The sequence below is a fragment of a genome, unplaced genomic scaffold (genome assembly GCF_019419815.1).
Source record: "Pyrus x bretschneideri cultivar Hongxiangsu unplaced genomic scaffold, Pyrus_bretschneideri_v1 Contig4, whole genome shotgun sequence".
NCBI lineage: Eukaryota > Viridiplantae > Streptophyta > Magnoliopsida > Rosales > Rosaceae > Pyrus > Pyrus x bretschneideri.
The window spans coordinates 7,207,482-7,228,383 of NW_025999723.1; the positions used below are offsets into that span (position 1 = coordinate 7,207,482).

A 20,902-nucleotide genomic window follows, 5' to 3' on the forward strand; every position below is an offset into this window, starting at 1 on the left:
TAAATCAACGATTCGTCATAAATATGATATTTAGTACCTACATAGAGTACTAATAAGTAGATCAGCCTTAAAAGGAAGAAATTTTAATTATCCTATAAATTCATCACATCACATACAATCATATTGATTAAGACATCATGAAATGGACAATGTCATATGAACAAAGCAAACCATCACTGCATTTGCAACATCAAGCAAAATAGTGGTCAAACTTGCAGTCATACTTGAGAATTAGGAATCGAACTACTCCACAGCCACAACCATATGATTGTTTTAAGATCCTACATGAATTGCAATCATAGGAGATGGAGATTTTGAAGTCAAGCTCGAAGAATCAAGATGCAGACTGTGAAATCAAGCTCGAAGGATCGGGAATGCCGATTGCGGAATCAAGCTTGAAGAATCGGAGATGCAAATTGTGGGATGTATAACCAATTGGAGATGCAGATTGTGGTATGTGGAATCAAGGTCATATTATCGTCGATAAAGAATATTATGGAATCAAGACTCGAAGAATCTGCCATTTCATAGCTCGATAAGAGAGTGAGAGCCGGCCGCATATGTGATGATCGAATTCTACGCGAGGAGCTTTTGGTTTTTAATTGACTTTATTTTTTCCTTCTTATAAAAATATGATAGCTTTTGTTTTTTCAATTGACTTTATTTTTTTTTTCCTTGTTATATAAATATGATGTTTGTTTTAAACAAAATTGAACCAATTTCATTTATTAATGTAGCGCGTTTATTTCATTTATTCTCCCTTTTTAATAACGTTATATTCTTATGGTATTAATTGCTAGCCCATTTTTAGGTTTAGTCCAATTTTTCATCCTTTAGTGTAGATAATTTTGTTTGTCGAAAAAAAAAAATTATAGTATTAAATGTTATAAAGGAGTATTTCATAGCATTTTTAAGAAAATATGCTATTAACTACTGGGATTAATTAAAGATAGGTTTTCCAGTAGTGTATAAATGACCATATTTTATTTCAACAAATGTGAATCGTTATAGCTCGAACTATCAATCTATAGAGTCTTAATTCCAAATCATCCATAAAGAAGTTTAATTAGAAAATTATGTATCAGTCTCTTAACGAATGACCTTTAAAAGAAAATTAAAAAAACTTGTACTGTTCAGATCATTGAAAAACTTGTACTTATCATCTTATTTATTTGTTTTGGGCCTTGATCAAGACTCTGTCTGTTGGGGTTCTTTTGGGTTTGTTCAATCTTTCTATCTTCTTTTTATTAAATTAAACCCTAATGGGATTCCTTATTTTACAAGTATTGTAATTATACGTCATTCTCCGGAGAATTCGAACCCTTCAAGTCAAATACTTGCGATGCATATGTAAACGGGTTTATTTCTCCACTTTGTTAAATATTTTCTGGTCATATTTTGTCTTCTGTTGACTTTTTCCTCCTTTTTTTTTTTTTCGGGAAAAACAACCTAAGGGTAGTTGGTACCAGAATACCAGCTCGTCGACACTCCCCCGCCTTCCCTTGAGTGACCGGTGAAACACCCTCCACGTTTTTTAACACTCCCACCTGCCTCTTCTTACTCATCAAACCTCCTCCCATTACTGAGTGGACCGACCAATTACCACCTCTATTTAAACCCACCGTTCCCGACAGCTAACCCCATCTCTCTCTCTGCACAATATATGAATTGTCAAATGGCTCCACCACCATCGCTCGCTGGACTCCAGGTCGAGGCCACTGCGTTTCCACCGTCCGTCAAACCTCCGGGCTCCTCCAACACTTTGTTCCTCGGCGGCGCAGGTTTGTAAACTTGGCACTTCTGGCGCAATGCAAAATATACATCCGTGATTCTCATTGTTTGTTGCTTTTGGTTTTTATTTGTCTGTGTTTGCTTGTTAACGTACGTGCACAGGGGTGAGGGGGCTGGAGATTCAGGGCAACTTCGTGAAGTTCACGGCGATCGGAGTGTACTTGGAGGATAACGCCGTGCCTCTGCTAGCCGTTAAGTGGAAGGGTAAGACCGCCGAGGAGTTGTCGGAGTCCGTTGAGTTCTTCAGGGACATCGTTACAGGTAAACGGGTTTCTTCGCTGTTTGACTACTGTTCGAATTTGACAGTAAATTCTAGTTACCGTTGCAAAGTTTGTTACCTTCTCGTGTTATAATTAGCAAAGAAATTGAATTGCATGCTTTGGTGAACCCGAAAACTGAATTCTTTTTTTTTTTTTAAGAAATCGTTGACTCTTAAGGATGCGTGGGTCCCACTTTAGTTTTAGAGTCATACAAAGACACAAAGTCAAAACCTTTTGACTTTTGAATATATGCGATTAAATTTTTTTTCCGTGCGTTAGAGATGGAATAAGTAAAATTTAGAGTTTAATTTAACTTTTAACCCTAAACTTTTTCGGTCTATTGAAGATTTTAGATTAATTGAGAATATGACTTGAATCAAATAACACTCTTTGACTTTTTTGGAGCAAAATTCATTAATGTTCGACCTTATAGTTATGAGAGATTTTTTAGTATGTCGGTAACATAGTCCCGTATATCTTTTTTAGTCTATTGAGGGGGCGTTTGTTTCACCTTCTTAAGTGGGATTGGACTGGCTAGGATTATTGTCCCATGTTTGGTAAGCTTGGGGACTAACTTAAATGAGACTAGCCCGGACTCGTGTGGACTATCTCCCTCACTAGGTCGTCTTAGTGAAACCCCCCGAAAACCACGGGACTGCTAAGACCTGCTTCGTCTCCTTTGTGTAGCTTGGCGTCCTCCCTTTGCGAAGACTTTGCTTCGTCTGCGTTGCGCCCTCTCTCCAACGAGATCACAGCACCACACCAAGACGGGTACGCCGCGCAGGTGGAGACGTTTCCGACGGACTCGCAGGTCAAGAGCAAGCTCTGCCAGGTTATTCTGGTAGTGCAGAGGGCGCAGGGCGATCCATTTTCGAGAGACTAGTTGCAGGCGGAGGCACCCAGCAGGACTCGGAGGCGTTGGGTGGGGGGAGGAAGTTGCTGGTGCGGCGGAGGTACTCGAGGTCGACGAGGCGAAGGCCCTGGATGAAGTACTGCCATCTGGTGTTGAGATCGTAACGGCGGCGGTTATGGGAGACCATTCCCTCATCTCAAATCCGAGAGAACTACGACAATATTCTCGGCGGCCCAACCAAATTGCAGCTGCATAGAGCTCCAACAATGACTTTTGTGCTGCAAACCTTTGAGGAAGGTCCCGCTCTTGCCGTCGTCCGATTCCTCTGATATGTAATTGTAGGAAGTTGGTTTTGATTTGATCTCAAAGTATGGAACTGGGTTTCGAAGAAGAGGAAGAGCTTTCAGAAAAAAGAATTGGGTTTCGAAGAAGAGGAAGAGCTTTCAGAGCTTTCAGAAAAAAGAATTGGGTTTCGAAGAAGATGAAGAGCTTTCAGAAAAAAGAAGGAAAAAAATGAGAGAAGTAAGAATAAAATATTAAAAGAGATATAGATAAATTAATATAATATTAGAATTTATTAATTATCCTGCTTCTTAGTCCGACACTGCACCAAACGCTTCACTAAGTTAGTCTAGCTTAGTCTAGTCTAAGCCAATCCAACTTAGTCCCTGCAGCTAGTCCAGTCCGAGACAGTCCGGTGCAACAAACGCACCCTGAAAGTGTGAAAATCCTCTTTACTAGGCATGAAAATACATAGTACTCATGCCCTGCATCTTATGGCGGAGCCGTTTTAGAATAATCGGTATTCGGTAGTCATTCCAAACCTAGGCAATCCTATACCTCGCCGTTCTCTCAGATGCCAATATAAATTACATTCTAATTTCATAAATTTGTGTATGCCACTTAGAATAAATGAATCGCTGAAGGTTTAGTGCTATTTTCCGGATATTATGATACTGTAGATATATGACTAAAGTTTTATAGCACGGATTATGATCCTCGCTATCCCTTTGTAGGTCCGTTTGAGAAGTTCATTCAGGTGACAACGATACTGCCACTGACGGGCCAGCAATACTCTGAGAAAGTTTCGGAGAATTGCGTTGCCTTTTGGAAGTCAGTGGGAATTTACACTGATGCAGAAGGCAAAGCCATTGAAAAGTTCATTGAGGTCTTCAAAGATCAAAACTTCCCACCGGGCGCCTCTATTCTCTTCACACAATCTCCGAAAGGATCACTCACGGTTAGTAATCCTACTTCTCAATGGTTAACCGTGTACTTTACATCGGAGTTTTGACCTCTTTGCTTCTCTTTCACCACAGATTTGCTTCTCCAATGATGCATCCGTGCCACAAGCTGCAAATGCGGTGATAGAAAACAAACTACTTTCCGAGGCAGTTCTAGAGTCGATCGTGGGAAAGCACGGTGTTTCCCCTGCAGCAAAGCGAAGTTTGGCCGCGAGGTTACCCGAACTGTTGAACGGGTGTAAATGATACCGAAGCCGGAAATGAAAAATTGGAAACCAAGGTAAAGGAGGTTGCTGTGGAGGCATGAAAACTGAGAGAGGAGAAATAAAACTTGGGAGTGATTGCCGTTCTGTATTTAGTGAGTTATTTACATACAATCTATGAAGCTAGAGGAAAGTGCTATGTCTTGTTTTATTTAAAGAGAACGATCATGTTTTTATGAGAAATAACAGTGTTGTTTTGTTATATCTTTCTTATTGTCACACCAGTTCGCAGGTTCTAACCAAAAATTCAAAAAAAACGACTCGTAGTTTTACCTGCGTCTTCTCTTCCATGGCGTCCACTCTCTTCACGGTCCTCAAACTTCGCACTTCGTCAAACTCACTGAAACCAATTACCTTCCCCGGCTTCGCCAAAAAAACTCCTACCTTGTTCGCCATGCTCTCTGGAAATTTATTGATGGCTCTCACCCTTCCTTCTCCTCTTATTTCCGACCCTAACTACAAAGCCAAAGAAGGTGAACCTAGTCCTCAAATTCCAAATCTTGCCTATGCTAGCTACTTGGACTCAAATGGTTGTAAGTTGTATTACTAGTGAGATTTTGGAGCCTCTTCTTCCTCTCACCATTGGATTTGACACATGTCGAATTGCTTTCAATAACAGTTTGCTCAATCGTTCTTGGCTAGCGAAGCCAATATTCGTTTTCAACTTCTTAATCTCTCTAACGGTCGCTAAACTACTGAGCAATGTCTGCAACATGTTAATATCCACAATTTGCTCAAACGTCCTATGTCTGTTAACCATTTTTGTTCTTTGAATCTTTGTCACACAAAATAAGTGATTATTGATTTTCGTATGTTGCATTGTGTCAGATTGTAATAGAATGAACATAGACATAAGAGAGATAAGACGGATTGCATGCATTACAAATTGTTATTAGAATTTTACACAACTCAATAAAATTAAAATTCATATGAGTTTCAAAAAATTTATATGAGCTTAACCATGTAATAAAAATGAGCCTCACATAATCATTTCAGCAATCCGTGAAGCTTTGGAGTTTTGCATTGAACATGGAGTTGATAGCATGATTATCGAATCTGATGCAAAGGTGATTTTCAAATGATTATAAAGGAATTGGCTCATGACTACAGCCTTGAATGCATCCTTGGTGACATTGAGACTCTAGCGCGAAGTATGAGGTCAGTGATGTTTGACTTTGTGTCTAGAGAGGGTAATTGTGCTGCTCACTCGATGGCAAAGTTTGTGTTTAAAGAGGATCGTTCATTTGTATGAGATTCTATTGGCCCTGAGTTCCTATTTAATATTTTGGCGCAAGATGTAAACATTTTTATTCGATTATAATAAAATTTATCTTATGAAAAGAAAAAAAAAATCGTTGAGAGATAGGTCAAATAGTATATATAGGTCATGCAATAGTTGTTTATGCCCTTACCGTAATATATTCATTAAATTTTGACTAAGATATTAGATACAAAATCTCGTGTGTGTACGGTTAATTCATAGGAAATTTATAATGATCAACAATCAAAATTCGCTTATATTACGATGGTGTATACAATATATTTTAGCATCAGACAAATTCTTGTGAAGAGAAAATCGTGTCAAGTCACTTGTCCACCCAAGATAAATACAAAAAAAGCTCTATGTATTTGTGTCCTACATGAGCCAATTTTAATGGATATGAATGCAAATAATACGTTTTGAGCGTCTTTCGTGGACGAATGACGCTGTACAGGCCCACTCGCATACCCAAAGTCTGAGTGAGTTGGAAGTTTATGTTGGTACACAGAAGTATTGACCGAGGAAAGGTACAGACGAAAAGGGACACCCGAACAACCCCACCAAACCGCGTCCAAGTCCCTACCGTAGCAATCCCTCTCCCCCAAAAAAATCCTGCTAATCCGGTGCTACTCGGCTCCATTCAATGAGTGAGCCCTGCCAATCCAATCATCATGTCCGTCGATCTCCCCAAAACGACTCAACAATTGACTTACATTGTGCTTTACTTTACCAATAACATTGCATGGACCAAACTACACCAGGATCATCGACATCTATATCAATGGTCAAAAATAGTCTACAGTAACACCTAATTTCGGTAAATGCAAGGTGATTCTTGTGCCAACAGGATTCTCTCCAGATTCTTTGGGTGAGAATCCTGAGAATCTATGAATCGTACATCGTGCGGTTTGTTTCTATCAGGTATTGTTTGTGTTTAATTTTAAATAAAAATATTTAAAATAATTTTTGATCGCATGATGTATGATGAAATAACATGATTTATGAATCTTCAGGATCCTCACAAGAGGATCCAGCGAGAATCCAGATTCATTCATATGTTCCACGGACGTGTTCACAAGAGTTGAGGCCGATTCGAAAAGTTCTCCTCCCTCTTCCACTCCCTCATTTGACACACAAGGGAAGCTCTCTTATGCATACGTTAATTTGATTTCCTGTATTTTTTTGTTTCTTCTATTCGTAACTTGAAATATTGGAATAATGTCCGTGTAAAGGACTTTATTTTTAATCGTCTTCTACATTTACATCAGTCTTTTCATTTAATAAAAATTAAACACGAATGTCAATTGTTTATGTCTATATAAACAAATATCAACTGTTAATTTATATGAATTCTATAATAAAGTTTACATGTTCTAACAACTCAGAACATTGTTACAAACTCATATGGTACACGAAGAATATATAGTAAACAATGTTTATAAAGAACAATATATTTATTTTCCACATCTACATAGAGGATTATAATAAGAGCAACATGTCCTTTACCAAACTTTATATTGATTTTGGAATCAAGAAGTAGTTGTGAACACGTAACACTTAACGATGCAAAACTATTTAACAAATGCATGCCATTGTTTACTATGTAATATTCAAAGTATAACTCACAAAACGTCATACAACCTTGCCAAAACTTAATCGGATTTCGTTCAAGTTTTTGCCCTTTGGGGCTGTAGATGCATGACTCGTTGAGGTTTTTGCCAACTCTTTGAGAACAAACACTAGAAAACAAATTAAGTGTTATTGAGGAAAATCGCACATGTAAACGATTACTAACCAATGATATATACTGCATGTATTTAACAAGTTGCATGCATCAATGGTTGAGAATTACAGTATGTCCCATGTAAGTAGTGTTTTAAATATTTATGAAATTGTCGTTATTTTACGTGAAATATCCGAAAAATAAAAAATCGATATGGAAAATAAGAGGTGAAACACAAACTTCACCCTATAACAACGAGATAGAGGTGATTTTAATTATCACATACATAAAAAGGCCCCTTGGTTAGTTGCATGTATGTTGTTATAGTAATGCAAGTTTAATAAATTGTGGTTCACTATTCTTTTTTTTTTTTTTTCCTTCTTTGAGAGAAGTACGATAATTCATTGCAATCAAATCCAGAATACAAACAAAATGAGGATATTGTGCATACTGGGCCTCGATAAAACCTTGCTGGGAATTTCACTCCGGTTGAAGGGAAAATGGTGTCCCGCACAACATAAAAGACCTATCCTCAAATGTCAACCATGCGGCAAAATATGCAACTAGTGGTCTTCAACCCACTAAATTGATTGGTTACAAAAGCTTTCGACAATTTCATGTAGTGAGCGCCAACCGTGCGGCAAAGCTTTCGACCATTTCTTCCATAGTCATTTCCACACGCTGCAACTCAGTCTAAACCACTGACAGAAAATGTCTCCAACAAATTGGATTAGTTGGACCAACATCCACATAGTATCAGTAGGAGACCTATGCCCGCAAAACTACGAACACAGAATCAAGGTAACTTGGCGCCATCGCCGTAGACGAAGCAGTCGCTTCTCCTAGTGAAACCTAAGAAGACCTAGGAACCCTAGAGAGTAATTTTGTAAGAAGACCAGGACTAAACTAAAATAATTAAAACCAATCCATTGACCCATCACCACCTACAATTAATGCAAGTCCGCTACACCCACGTGCCAAGGCCGCCAGGGGAAGGTGGAGCCACCACTAAACAGTTGAGAACGACCACATAACATAGAAAATCAAGCTGGGGGGGGGGGGAGGGATCTGACTCCCCAACTACAAAAAAATCACCAGCTGTCCTATACGAATCAAACTCACAAGATTTTATGTTACACTCAACAATTAAACTCACTTACATTAATAAAAAAAAAAATTTCGACTCACTGTACGAGCTTGTTTAAATTTAGAAGAATCAAACTCAAGATTTTCAGCCTAATATTTACATTCGAAGTGTCATTCAACGCCCAGCGCCAAGTCCGAATCCCACCAAAATCCTGTATCAATCTCAAACAGTGATACAAAAGTGGTTGCGGAAAACGCGTAATTAACAAACAGCTGACAACGACAAGACCCCATCAATCTTCCCTTTTGAACAAACCCGACACTCAATATTCCCACTCAGAAGGAACCATCTCACGAAACTCCCCCGGCCGCCCCCCCCTCCTCTCTCTCTCTCTCTCTCTCTCTCTCTCTCTCATGGGACCAAAAGTATATAGTAATCCAACAACGTGAGCCACCCATAATAGCTGTCATCAAATTACGTTCTGTTCAGACATTCTTGACTTGTCTTTATCCACCATCTTGTTCTCCCACTCTGATTTCGTGGATCTTATTTCCGATCTCATGAATTTGTCAAACTCCACGTAGAACAAAAACGATAAAAAAAACACGACTGTGTTTGGCTGTTCCGGTCAATGGTGGTCGCATCACGTTTTTTGTTTTGGTCCACATTGTTGTTATCGTGTTCACACTTATTTTTACCAGCATAATTCAGCAGCTCATTGCAGTGAGGCAGCACTGAGCTCTTCTGATTTCTGATTCTCTCACTTGGGTTTTAATCAGATTCAAGAACCTTGATTTGCTTCTTCAAGTTTGATATTTTCAGGTGATTCAAGCTTACCCTTTCGGTGTTTTTGCTTAATTTGGTGGTTTAAAGCTTTACCCTTTTGATTATTGCTTACTTTATTGCTAATTTTGTTTTGTTTTGTTTTGTTTTTTTTGATAAATGATAGGATAATTACACTAAGTTCATCCAAACTACAGTGGGGGGATTCGAACTTGGATACAAAGGGTGGGTGGAGCGCACCGCTCTAGTTAACTTGGCTAAACTCAGGTCCACTTTGGCTAATTTGTTGGGTTCTTATTGTATTGGTGTTGTGATGAAATCATGAAAGAGATGGGAGAGGAGTTTTTATCAATTTCATATTATAATCTGAGCCCCTGTCACTTGTGAGAAGCTGTTTCCTTTCTGTAATCTGACTTTTCCACTTGCAAGTTGCAAATTTTGGTTTTATAATCTCAGTTTTCCAAATTTCTGCTTTTAAGACCCTCAGCTTTGTTTCCAAAGATCCCATATTTTTCTTTTACTTAAATCCTAGTTTTGATGGCTGGTGGGACTATCAGATTGTTCATAGGGGTTACTTCGATTTTGTTTTCGATTTGTGTTTCATTGGGGTTTAATCCTGAAGATAGTTATCTGATAAACTGTGGATCTTCGAGCAGTGTAACAGTCGGTGGTCGTGTATTTGTATCTGATGAGTCTGCATCAAATCTCCTTTCAGCTCCACAAACTATTTCAGCCAATGCAATTTCAAAATCCAACTCTTCCTCCTTTGATTCAGTTTTGTACCAAAGTGCACGAATATTTGACAAAACCTCCCTTTACACATTTCCGATTACAAAACAAGGGCGGCACTGGATTCGCCTCTATTTCTCTCCTTTTGTTCATGGGAGCTACAATTCGAGCACAGCGAAATTCTCTGTCTCTGCTCAAACTTTCACCCTTGTCAAGGAGTTACGAATGGAGAGCGATTCCTTTGTTATGGAATACTCTTTGAACGTAACTTCTGAAACTCTTGTTCTCACTTTTACTCCTGCCTCCAACTCCTTTGCTTTTGTGAATGCCTTAGAAGTTGTTTCGATACCGGATAAGATCATTCCTGAGGATGCTAGAACCATTGGTTCAAAGGAAAATCGCCAAAGTTTGAGGAGGCAAGCATTAGAGACAGTTGTGAGGGTGAACATGGGTAATCAAACAGTATCTCCTCCCAATGATACCTTGCGGAGACATTGGGTTTCTGATGATTTGTACTTGATGCACAATGGTCTTCCAGAATTTGTGTCAAATGAAAGCGCTGTCCATTACACGAGCTGGCCAACAGAAGATGTTGCTCCTTCTTCTGTCTATGGCACGGCAACTAAGTTGGATAATACTAAAACCGATGCTTTGTTTAATGCCAATTTAACATGGCATTTCGATGTTGATCCTGGTTTTGAGTATCTGGTTCGGTTTCACTTCTGTGACATAGTCAGTAACAATACTCAAAGTTCCATCCTCAAAGTTTATATCAATTCGTTGTCTGTTTCTGATAATCTTGATCTTAGAAGTCTGACATCGAATAACTTAGGCGCCCCATATTATATGGATGTCGTCATTAGGGCAACTGATAGCGAGAAGCTAAACGTTAGTGTTGGTCCCTCTAGGGCCGACATTGTGTATCCTATCGTCTTTCTCAACGGGCTGGAGATCATGAAAATAAGTAATCCTAAGAGCAGCCTCGATGTCTTGGATTCTTCTTCAAAAGCCGGCTCTAAGATGAAAGTTGCTGTTATAGCTGGCTTGGCTGTTGGACTATTTTCTGCCATCGTGTTGGCTGCAGTCTTGTTCTTGCTTTGCAGAAGAAGAAGAAGACTAGCGCACGCCATCCATTCGAATACAGAAGATGGAGTGGTGAATGAAACGGAAAGTAAAATCACCGACAGTACAGCAATGTTTTCTGTTTCAAAAATTGGGTATCGCTTCCCTTTTGTGGCAATTCGGGAGGCCACAGATAATTTCAGCGAGAACCTGGTTATTGGAGTTGGTGGTTTTGGGAAGGTTTACAAAGGAGTTTTAAGGGACAATACAAAAGTGGCAGTCAAGAGAGGAGCTCCTCAATCAAGGCAGGGTCTTGCCGAATTCAGGACAGAAATTGAAATGTTGTCTCAGTTCCGCCACCGTCATCTGGTGTCATTAATTGGATACTGTGACGAGCAGAATGAGATGATCATTATTTATGAGTACATGAGAAATGGGAGCCTGAAGGACTACCTTTACGGTTCAGACTTTCCGAGCTTGAGTTGGAGGCAAAGGCTTGGAATATGTGTTGGAGCTGCCAAAGGACTTCACTATCTTCATACTGGCTCTACAAAGGCGATCATTCACCGTGATGTTAAGACTGCAAATATACTACTAGATGAGAATCTTATGGCAAAGGTTGCTGATTTCGGGCTTTCAAAAACCGGCCCTGAGATTGATCAGACACATGTCAGTACCGTGGTTAAGGGAAGCTTTGGGTATCTTGATCCACAGTACTTAACAAGGCAACAACTTACGGAGAAGTCAGATGTGTACTCATTTGGGGTTGTGATGTTTGAAGTCCTTTGTGGGAGACCTGTCATTGATCCCTCCCTCCCGAGGGAAAAGGTGAATCTGGTTGAATGGGCAATGAAGTTGCATAATAAAGGGCAGTTGGAGGAGATTGTAGATCCTTGCCTTGCAGGTCAAGTAAAGCCGGAGTCATTGAGGAAGTTCGGAGAAATAATTGCAAAATGCTTGGCGGAACATGGTGTTGATCGACCTACAGTGGGAGATGTGCTATGGAACCTGGAATCTGTGCTTCAACTTGAAGGAAGTGAAGGAAGTAACGGCAGGCTATCTTCGCAAGCTGATCATGTCAACCCCCTGGAGACCAGTGTATCTGTTGCAGAATTTAGCATGGGAAGTGCAGGGGACCTTGCTGGCTTCTCGATGAGCAAGGTTTTCGCCCAAATGGTGAAAGAGGACATGAGGTAAACTGCTGAAGCTAAAAAATTTCGGTTTTATTTTTTCCTGTGTTTTTCTCATGTAATATTTGGATAGTGAAAATCCTGAATGAGTGAGTAATATACGGAACCATGTGAGATTCAAGTCAGTTCTCACAAGTCTATAAATATACACTATTTGTAAAATGTTTGATGTTGTTTCTAAGGCTTCGAACTCTAGCAATAAAGGTTTTTACGCTACACTCGTGTTATGAGTTTTTCCTTTCCTTTCCTCAGTCGGAGAAAGCAAACGAAAATGTCCTGATGGATGATTCCTTTGCAGAAAACGAATTAACATCTCATTTCTACTAGGATCGGTTGTGTCCTTTTTATGCAGAAATGCAAGAATGATAGTGCAAGTCTCAACTTTATACTCAATTTAACTTCAAGAGCAACAAGATTCCAGACTTATGCATTCAGTATCGATACAATCATAGGATGTAAGTAGTCTAGTACTGATGACCACACATACGCACATACTCCTAACAAGGTTACACCTTAAACTTTTCCGGCAAGCATAAAAGCCTTGTAGGTGACCGACCTGACCAATTTAGAGCCACCCCAAGCACCCGAAAACTCTTTAACCAGCTTTTCCGGTAACAAATCCACGCCTTGGTGTTTGGCTGTAACGACTGCAGACCATGACCCTACCATGTTCAAAAACCCTTGGAACGACAGCTTCTTTGGAATGTCCAGCGGCAATGGACTCCCCTCGCATCCGAAACCAACACTCTGAAAAGGAAATGGAAGCGTCTTGTAACCATCAAAGATGTACTGGATGTTACGGTCCCAAAAGGGCAGGGTTGTGTCATGAAATCGCTTCATAATAGGATCAAATTCCGGACAAACTTCAATGTTATTGTAGCACCAAACGGCCAACACACCTCCTGGCTTTCTCAGAAGCCGCGAAACAAGATTGTAAAACTTTGGCAGGTCGAACCAGTGCACAGCTTGAGCCACAGTCACCAGGTCGACTGAATTTTCGCCCCCGATCAATGGTATTAATTCGTCGTCTGTAATGGTTAACGATGTGTGGGCATATCGAACACGAGGATGTGGCATTGCACGCTGCAACTGTGATTCACTCGCATCGGTTCCAATTACTTGTTCATAGTGCTCAGCAACCTGTATAACAAAACAAACCACATATATATATATATATATATATATATATGTATGTATGTATGTATGAGAGTTATCAATGCTCTCTTGTCAGACTTAGACAGTCAAACAAACTTTGAAGCAACACCAAAGCAATAATCATCTTCATCAATAGTCCAAACATGCAACCATTGTACATGTGAAATACCAAATTTTCTTTTTCAAATCGAAGTTTTTCTTTTGTTTTGACAAAGCAATATTTTAATATGCTCTAATTTACGGAAAAGGTGAGGGATTTAAACTTAAATGCAGAGAAAGAAACATTCATCGAGTATTTTAAAAGCATAAATCTCACATTAGAAAGAAAAATGATGAATAATATTTTAAAGAATCAAGGGCTCTCTCTTCCAATTGACTATACTCAGAAATACGATCAAATAATATTCTAAATTACTCAAATTTACGGGGATTCCAACTCTAGTGTGAGGAAAAATTCAAGTCTAAGAAATGCCACAAATTGACAAATGGTGAGTGAGGGGAGAATTGTAATACTAACGCTGACAGCGGCTTGGCCGTTGCCGGTTCCGACATCCCAAGCGAGAGTGTGGTGAGGGGTGAGATCTGCTAGCTTGGAATACCATTCCGTCGGATAAGTTGGCCTGGAATCCAAGTACAGATCTGCTTGCTTGTCAAACAATCCTGCCATTTCACTGTTCGATTGATCTTCCTAATTTCTGCTGCCTGCCTGCTGTGCTGATGATTTATGGTGCTTGATATCTCCGTATTCTGTACGAAACGAAGAGACTCTCACCAAACACAAAGTGAAAGAGAAGCCTGATGGAGGCTAGTTCACTAACACCAATTCCAACTCTTGTACACGAACTTAAATATGTCGTTTAGCTCCACTAAAAGTCATAATTTGCGTGAACAATGAATGTCACTCAACCCTCAAGCCTTTAATTTCGTGACCTAAAATGTATTAACTATTGTGGAATAGTTTTAACTCTAATTTTTTTGGATAGTGCTAAGGAGATCAAATTTTCAAACTAAATTTGTAAACCAAATGATATGTTACCAATAGGAAATAATAAACACGTTAATCAACACTTAAGTAACAATCCAATCATCAACAACCAAATAATTTGATTTACAAAATTTAGTTTAAAATTTTGGTCTCCTTAACATTATCTGTTTTTTTTTTTTTTTTGTAACTTTGAGTTATGTTATATTAATTTGATTTTATGAATGTTTTAACCTGAAAAAAAAAATTACATTCCCAAAAAATTTTCAAAACCGTACAAATCACAACGACTAACCACTCAACTAACCAAACTTCAATACACACCAACTAAGCTTTAATATATAAACCAACCAACCAAACTTCAGTACTCATACCAACCAAATTATGTACTTTTCTTAATGTCGATATATTAAGTATGTGTGATTAATATAATCTGTTCTAAAAAATTTATTTTATTATTTTGATTGTTGGATTCAAATTTTAGCCTTTGGATTTTTTTTACCGTTGGGTTTGAGAAAAAAATATATATATGAACAGTTATCTCAAAATCTAATAAAGATTGCCAAAAAAGGGGTTTAATCTGGATCCTTGAACACCAACGTCCTAGAAATCGAATGGGTCACAATCCCCCAAAAAGTTATCGTTTTGCAGCTGCTGCCCTCACCAATTGGGGCCCAGCTGTTCGCCACTTATCAAATCCTCTGCCCGTTGCTTTAATCTTTCACGACTGATTATATATTATAATTGAATTCTGTGTCGCCACAACACTCAATTTAGGATTGTTAACTTACCGTTTATGTAGGTTTACGAACTAGATAGTTAAAAGGATAAGCGAGATGAGATTAAATTAGATATGAGGTTAGAAGTTTTATTTAATTTCAACTTGTTCACTTAGATTTGTTTAAAAAAAGGTTTTTAGCTTGCAGAGGCCTCAGATTCAACTCTCTTGTATAAAATGTTCGATACTAATTTCTTATGATTGGTCCATAATGTGAATTAGCTTAATTTTTTTAATTTGTACTGTAAATATATTACTGTGTATTTTAAAGAAGAAAAATGATTTCCCTTTTGTAAGAGAATATAAAATCTGAGAATATAAAATGATTTCCTTATTGTTTGAAGCTGAGAAACCACACGTTAGAACATTTAGAATTGCAGGTATATTGTTTCAATTTAACTACCTATTATTGAGTTGCATATTATTTTTATACTTCTCAACACTCTATATAAGTAATATTTTTTCTATTCTTTAAAAAATATTGTCCTGAGCTTATTTAACATTGAGTTGAGGAGAGGAGAGGAAGATAGTTATCTCAATCATCTGATTAATAAATTTTACCTGCGTAACTTTGCTGCTTAACAGGATATTTTTCTTAAGCAAGATATACATGGTCACTATCCCATCATTATCTCTCTCCTTCTTAGTCTCCCTCTCCATCCGAGAGAAAGCCATGACTCAATCCTTAGCCATGCATAATCCAACAGGATCCTCGTCGGATCCTTTTGGTGAGAATCTTGGAGATCCGTGAATCATGTCCGTTCATCGTACATTGTGCAGTCAGTTTTTGTCAAGTACTGTATGATTTTTGACCGCACGATGTACGATAAACAGACACAAATTACGAATTCTCCGGATCTTCACAAAGAGGATTCGGCGAGAATCCTGATTCATGCATAATTAACATTGAAAATATCCAACTCTGTAAAACGATTAATTAATGTATCAATGGTGATACGTGCTAGTGAAAAGTAAGTTTCTTTGAAGATTAGCTTGGAGTGGAGTGATTCCGGCCAAGACAATTTTAATTTGGTTGGCACCACTCAGTATTACGGTGTTATGGTATTTCTATTCATTTAGAAGTGAAAGACCTTAGGTACAAATATCGTAGATGATGAATTCGATATCCTAGTTATTGTGTGACTTGGCCAAACTCCCCCTCCCTTTGTGTAAAAATATCAATGTACTCAAAAAAAAAAAAAAAAAACTTTAATTTGGCCGGCTTGAACTAATATGTGTTTCAAATAAACCTTATGGTAAGACACTTTGTAGTATTTCTGTAGTTAAGTGGATTGAATTTCTCCAAACCTAACACAATCAGATGGGGTGGGGGGACGCAGCCTGGGAGAGGAGAGAGAGAGCATCTGTTTTTCAGTCAAAAGAAAAGGAGAAACCTAACCCCCTTTCAACTGTTTTTCAGTCTCTGCAGCGCCTAACTTTCTTTCTATGATCATCTCCTCTCCAATCTAATGGCAGCCCCTAACTTTCTTTCTATGTTTGTGCATTGTTCAAGACCTGTGATGGGTAAGTTCTTTATGATTGTTTTATTTTATTTGCTTGCTATTGGCTTTGATGGTGAGTAATTGTTTTGTCTCCTCTGTTTATAATTTGTATTGCCAGGATCCTTGGTGAACCCATTTCCAACTGTAACGTGAAGAATTTGTCTGCTGAGAAATGTTTATTTATTCTATTTTTATAAAAACTAAGGGTACATATATGATTAAAAATTTGAAAACCATTTTATAAAAACTAATGGGTAGAAACTTATTCTATTTTTTTTTATTTTGGAGATGTTTTGAATTGAAAATTAGTTAAGAGTTTAATAATTGTGTGAGTATTAAAATCCTAAATCAATTGTTAACCTTTATTTTAAAAATTATGTAACTGACAACTAATAAGGTTTCAGTCAATGAACATTAGTAACTGGAGACCGGATACTAATTTTTCCATGTTAAAATTGTATAATAAAGGTGATGTTATGTAGACTATGTGACAGCCTGTCTCGGATTTTTTGCACCGTAGGGGTAAAATGACGGTTTTGCCCCTAGTGGATAATTGTTGTTTGTGTGGTTGTTTTGGGTGCTTGGTTGGTTGCATCTCAGCCACACATCCATCTTCATTTCCATCACCCTCTCCTGTTGACTCTCTCTATCCCGAAGCCTCTCTCTCTCTCTCTTCTTCTACACTTGTGTACGGACAAGACCAAAACACTTGAAAACGTTGTAGATCGAGGAAGAAAATCATACCTTTGTGTTCATGAGCTTCATACGAGTTCAACCATACCCATTTCAGGTAAGGAATCCTACGTTTTCCCGTCGAACTCGAGATGTTCAATTCGGGGTACTGTTCATGCACAAGTAAAATCATGTGTTTTTGGGAATTTTAGGGTTGTAGGAAGCTTGGTGAGGTCCTTTGGAAGCTCGGGGTGGTTCGTTTGAAGGTTTTGGACGTCGGGATCGTGAGTTGCAGGTTTGGGCGGATTTGGTGAAGTTTTTCCTGCGATATTCCGTTGGTTTTAGTGCTTGAAAATGGTAAGGTTTTGTTCCTCTAGTTGTAAGCTTCATTTTGGTACCAATTTCGTGAAATTTAGGTGAAAAATGAGTGAGAAATTAAGTTTAGAAATTTTCCCGGCTTTCTGGCGATGGCGACGGCGCCGGAGGTTGACCGGAGAAGACGACAGAATATTCCTAACGGCGTTACGTTAACTTTAACGGAACTTGTTAGAGTTAACAAAATATTCCTGAGGGCGTTAACTGCTGCCGTAAGTGTGCCAGGCACGTGCTTGAGCGTGGGCGGCGCGTGGGGCGTCGAAAAATGATTTTAAAAATATGGGGATGTTTGTGAGATTGAGTAGATCACGTTGGTGTATTCACACACTCTATTTGAGCATTGTATGAGAAGTTATTACCTAGTTTGGGTTATGTGCATTAAATTAATGTTTTAATAGTTGTTTCGCATATAGGTGTGACCTATCCCGAGGGCGAGCGCAGTCACTCGAGGCAAAGGGGTTACGACCCTTTTACATACCAGTGAGTGGGCTTTTGGTTTTCCGTATATACCTATATACTTGTGATTTTCCCAGAAAATGAAATGAAACGTTTATATGTTTTAAATGTCATGTTTTGCGTTTGCCTATTTAATTATGCATTAGTAGTTGCATATATATATATATATGTTTGATGCTGCGGATGCACAAGTTATGGCTTATGTTGTGTTTAGTAGTGAGTTGAGATGCATAGTGAGCTCATAACCTGCACCCCCGATGTCAGTGCTCCCGCCCAGAGTAGGACATAGTCCTTCACGTGATGTTCACCTCCCGCACCACACGCTCATCTTGGATCCAAGTTAGGTGCATAGTCCTGTCGTACAGACCACTATAGGTGGTTTCGACTCGTAGGTGACCCGCGATTATTCACCCAGTCTTCACGTGATCGTAGCATTTGAGCGTATTTATTTACACCCAGTCTTGTCGTACAGACCACTTTAGGTGGTTCCGACTCGTGTGCAGGTATAGTTAGTGAGTTAGAGATTTGAGCTCTAGATTCAGCCGTACAGGTCACGTTAGGTGACTCTGGCTGACAGATTACATGGCATTGATTGACATTACCTGAGTACTTACATTTGATGTAGAGGATTTCGACATGGCATATTTCTAAGCATGTTTTCTATATATGGGTATATTCTATTTTCTGGGAACCTATATAGGTTTTACGGCGAGGGGTTAGAACTTTTGATAATGAAATGATTTTGAAAAGCTTTGTTTTTATCCACTCACACTTTCTGTTTTGCGCCCCTCCAGGTTTAAGTTTGGATAGCTCTTTTGGTGGCTCTTGAGGAATTCACGGCATATATGACAGATTATCACCAGTGTAGGATCACCTCTGGGTGTGTTTATTTAGTGTTTGTTCCTCTGGACTGCACTAGGTCTTTTGTGCTCTGAATATTGTTTTTCACACTTACGCTTGCACTTGTTTATTATCTACTTAGTGTATAACTTGGTTTTTATTTATTCGTACCTTTATTATTATTATTCTTAGCTTCCGCATTGTGCACATGGTTACGTCATTCTCACGTGATGGCCAGCATGTCTGACTTCGATTGGGGTGTGTCAGACTAAATTTTCAAATCAAAATTTTCAATCATGTGACATTTCTCTAATATAAAACAAACACGTTAATCAATGCTTAAGTTATAATCCAACTGTCAACAAACACGTTATATGATTTACAAAAGGGTAATGTTAGGGAAACTAAATTTGTAGACAAAATGTGCAAACTAAATGATATGCCACTAATAAGATTAAACACGTTTTTCAACGTTTAAGTACTAACCATTCATTAACTTACATGTCATTTAGTTTATACAATTTTGTAAACAAATTTAGTCTCCCTAACATTACCCTTTACAAAATTTAGTCTAAATAATTGATTTGCTTAGCATTACTCATATAATAAATAATTAGTATTTACAAAGACTATAATAAGTGTTAGCAGTTGCGAGCTAATTAAATATTTTGAGGTGCTAAATGTTTTTTTTTTTTTGGTTAAAATTAAATTGGTCAATTTCAAGTCAATTTAAAGCGTAATAAAAAATAAAGAATTAAGAAAAGTTTATTTTTCAATATCAAATTAATAAAAAATGCTAAAGATGATACTTTATACTATATACTAAAAATCACATAATATCACAATTGATAATTTTTTACATTTTTTAATGGGTAAATTACACTTTACCGCCTTAGGTTTGGGATCGATTTCAATTTCTTATAATATCTTTAAAACATTTCAATTTCTTACAATATCTTTAAAACATTTCAATTTCATACATCAAGTACTATTTTATTTCAATATAATACCTCCGTTACATTTTCCATCTATTGATCCGTTAAGTGCTGACGTGACCGCCACATTTATGCCATGTGGCAAAAAAAAAAATTTTAATTTTTTTTATAAAAACCTTAATCTTCTAAATAAAAAATAATAATTAAAAAAAAATAAAAAAACCAAAAACAAAAGCTGAACCCGCAATCCCTACCCATCCAACCTGTAACCCAGAAGAAGAAGAAGAGGAGAGGAAAAGAAAGAAAAAAAAAAAACACATCTTCATCTTCCCCGACTCCCCTTCCTTGCAACCTACCCATTTCTTCCCCCTCCCGTCATCCCCAAATCCACCGTGCACTCGTCTTCCACCTCCTCCTCCGCACCCACTACCTGTAACCCAGAAAACAAAAGAAAAAAAAAAACCCATCTCCCTTTCCTTGCAACCCAGATTCCGTCTTCCCCAATAAGGAGTGGGGTGTGTAGATGAGGGAAGAGGATGCGTGCGAGGGTGGGTGTGCTGGGTTTTTTTTTCTTTCTTCTTTCTGGGTTGCAGGTTGGGCTTGCGTTGGGGAGAGGGAAGATGGGTGTGCGGAGGAGGTGAAGGATGGGTGCGGAGGAGGTGGTGGAGGATGGGTGCGGACGAATGGAAGACGATGAGGCTTCGACCCGGGGGGGTGGGGTGATGGGATCTGGATTTTCTAACTTTTTTTTTTTTTTTAATTTAGAAGATTAAGGTTTTTTTTTTTTTTTTTAAAGTTAATTTTTTTTTGCCATATGGCAGACATTTGGTAGACACGTGGCATAAATGTGGCTGCCACGTCAGCATTTAACGGATCAATGGATGAAAAATGTAACGGATGTATTATATTGAAATAAAATAGTACTTAAGGTATGAAAGTGAAATGTTTTAAAGATGTTGTA

The 20,902-nt window shown here is 38.3% G+C and overlaps 3 protein-coding genes across 3 annotated transcripts; 2 read left to right on the top strand and 1 right to left on the bottom strand.

Moving 5' to 3' along the window:
- The first annotated feature begins 1,438 nt into the window (after positions 1 to 1,438).
- Positions 1,439 to 4,613, top strand: LOC103948348 (chalcone--flavanone isomerase-like). The gene is given in 5 exon segments (XM_048565082.1): positions 1,439 to 1,781; positions 1,894 to 2,052; positions 3,921 to 4,144; positions 4,224 to 4,388; positions 4,390 to 4,613. Coding segments are annotated over 5 exon segments (732 nt in total). The 5' UTR covers positions 1,439 to 1,663; the 3' UTR covers positions 4,456 to 4,613.
- Positions 4,614 to 8,892: 4,279 nt separating this feature from the next.
- Positions 8,893 to 12,464, top strand: LOC103928584 (probable receptor-like protein kinase At5g59700). The gene is made up of 2 exons (XM_009337652.3): positions 8,893 to 9,304; positions 9,432 to 12,464. The coding sequence occupies exon 2, from the start codon at positions 9,803 to 9,805 to the stop codon at positions 12,251 to 12,253; it is 2,451 nt and encodes an 816-aa protein (XP_009335927.2). The 5' UTR covers positions 8,893 to 9,304; positions 9,432 to 9,802; the 3' UTR covers positions 12,254 to 12,464.
- A 145-nt stretch (positions 12,465 to 12,609) lies between these two features.
- LOC103948346 (putative methyltransferase DDB_G0268948) lies at positions 12,610 to 14,218 on the bottom strand. Its single transcript, XM_009359363.3, has 2 exons — positions 13,919 to 14,218; positions 12,610 to 13,386 (listed from the first exon to the last, which is right to left on the bottom strand). The coding sequence occupies exons 1-2, from the start codon at positions 14,066 to 14,068 to the stop codon at positions 12,760 to 12,762; spliced, it is 777 nt and encodes a 258-aa protein (XP_009357638.2). The 5' UTR covers positions 14,069 to 14,218; the 3' UTR covers positions 12,610 to 12,759.
- Positions 14,219 to 20,902: the final 6,684 nt, after the last annotated feature.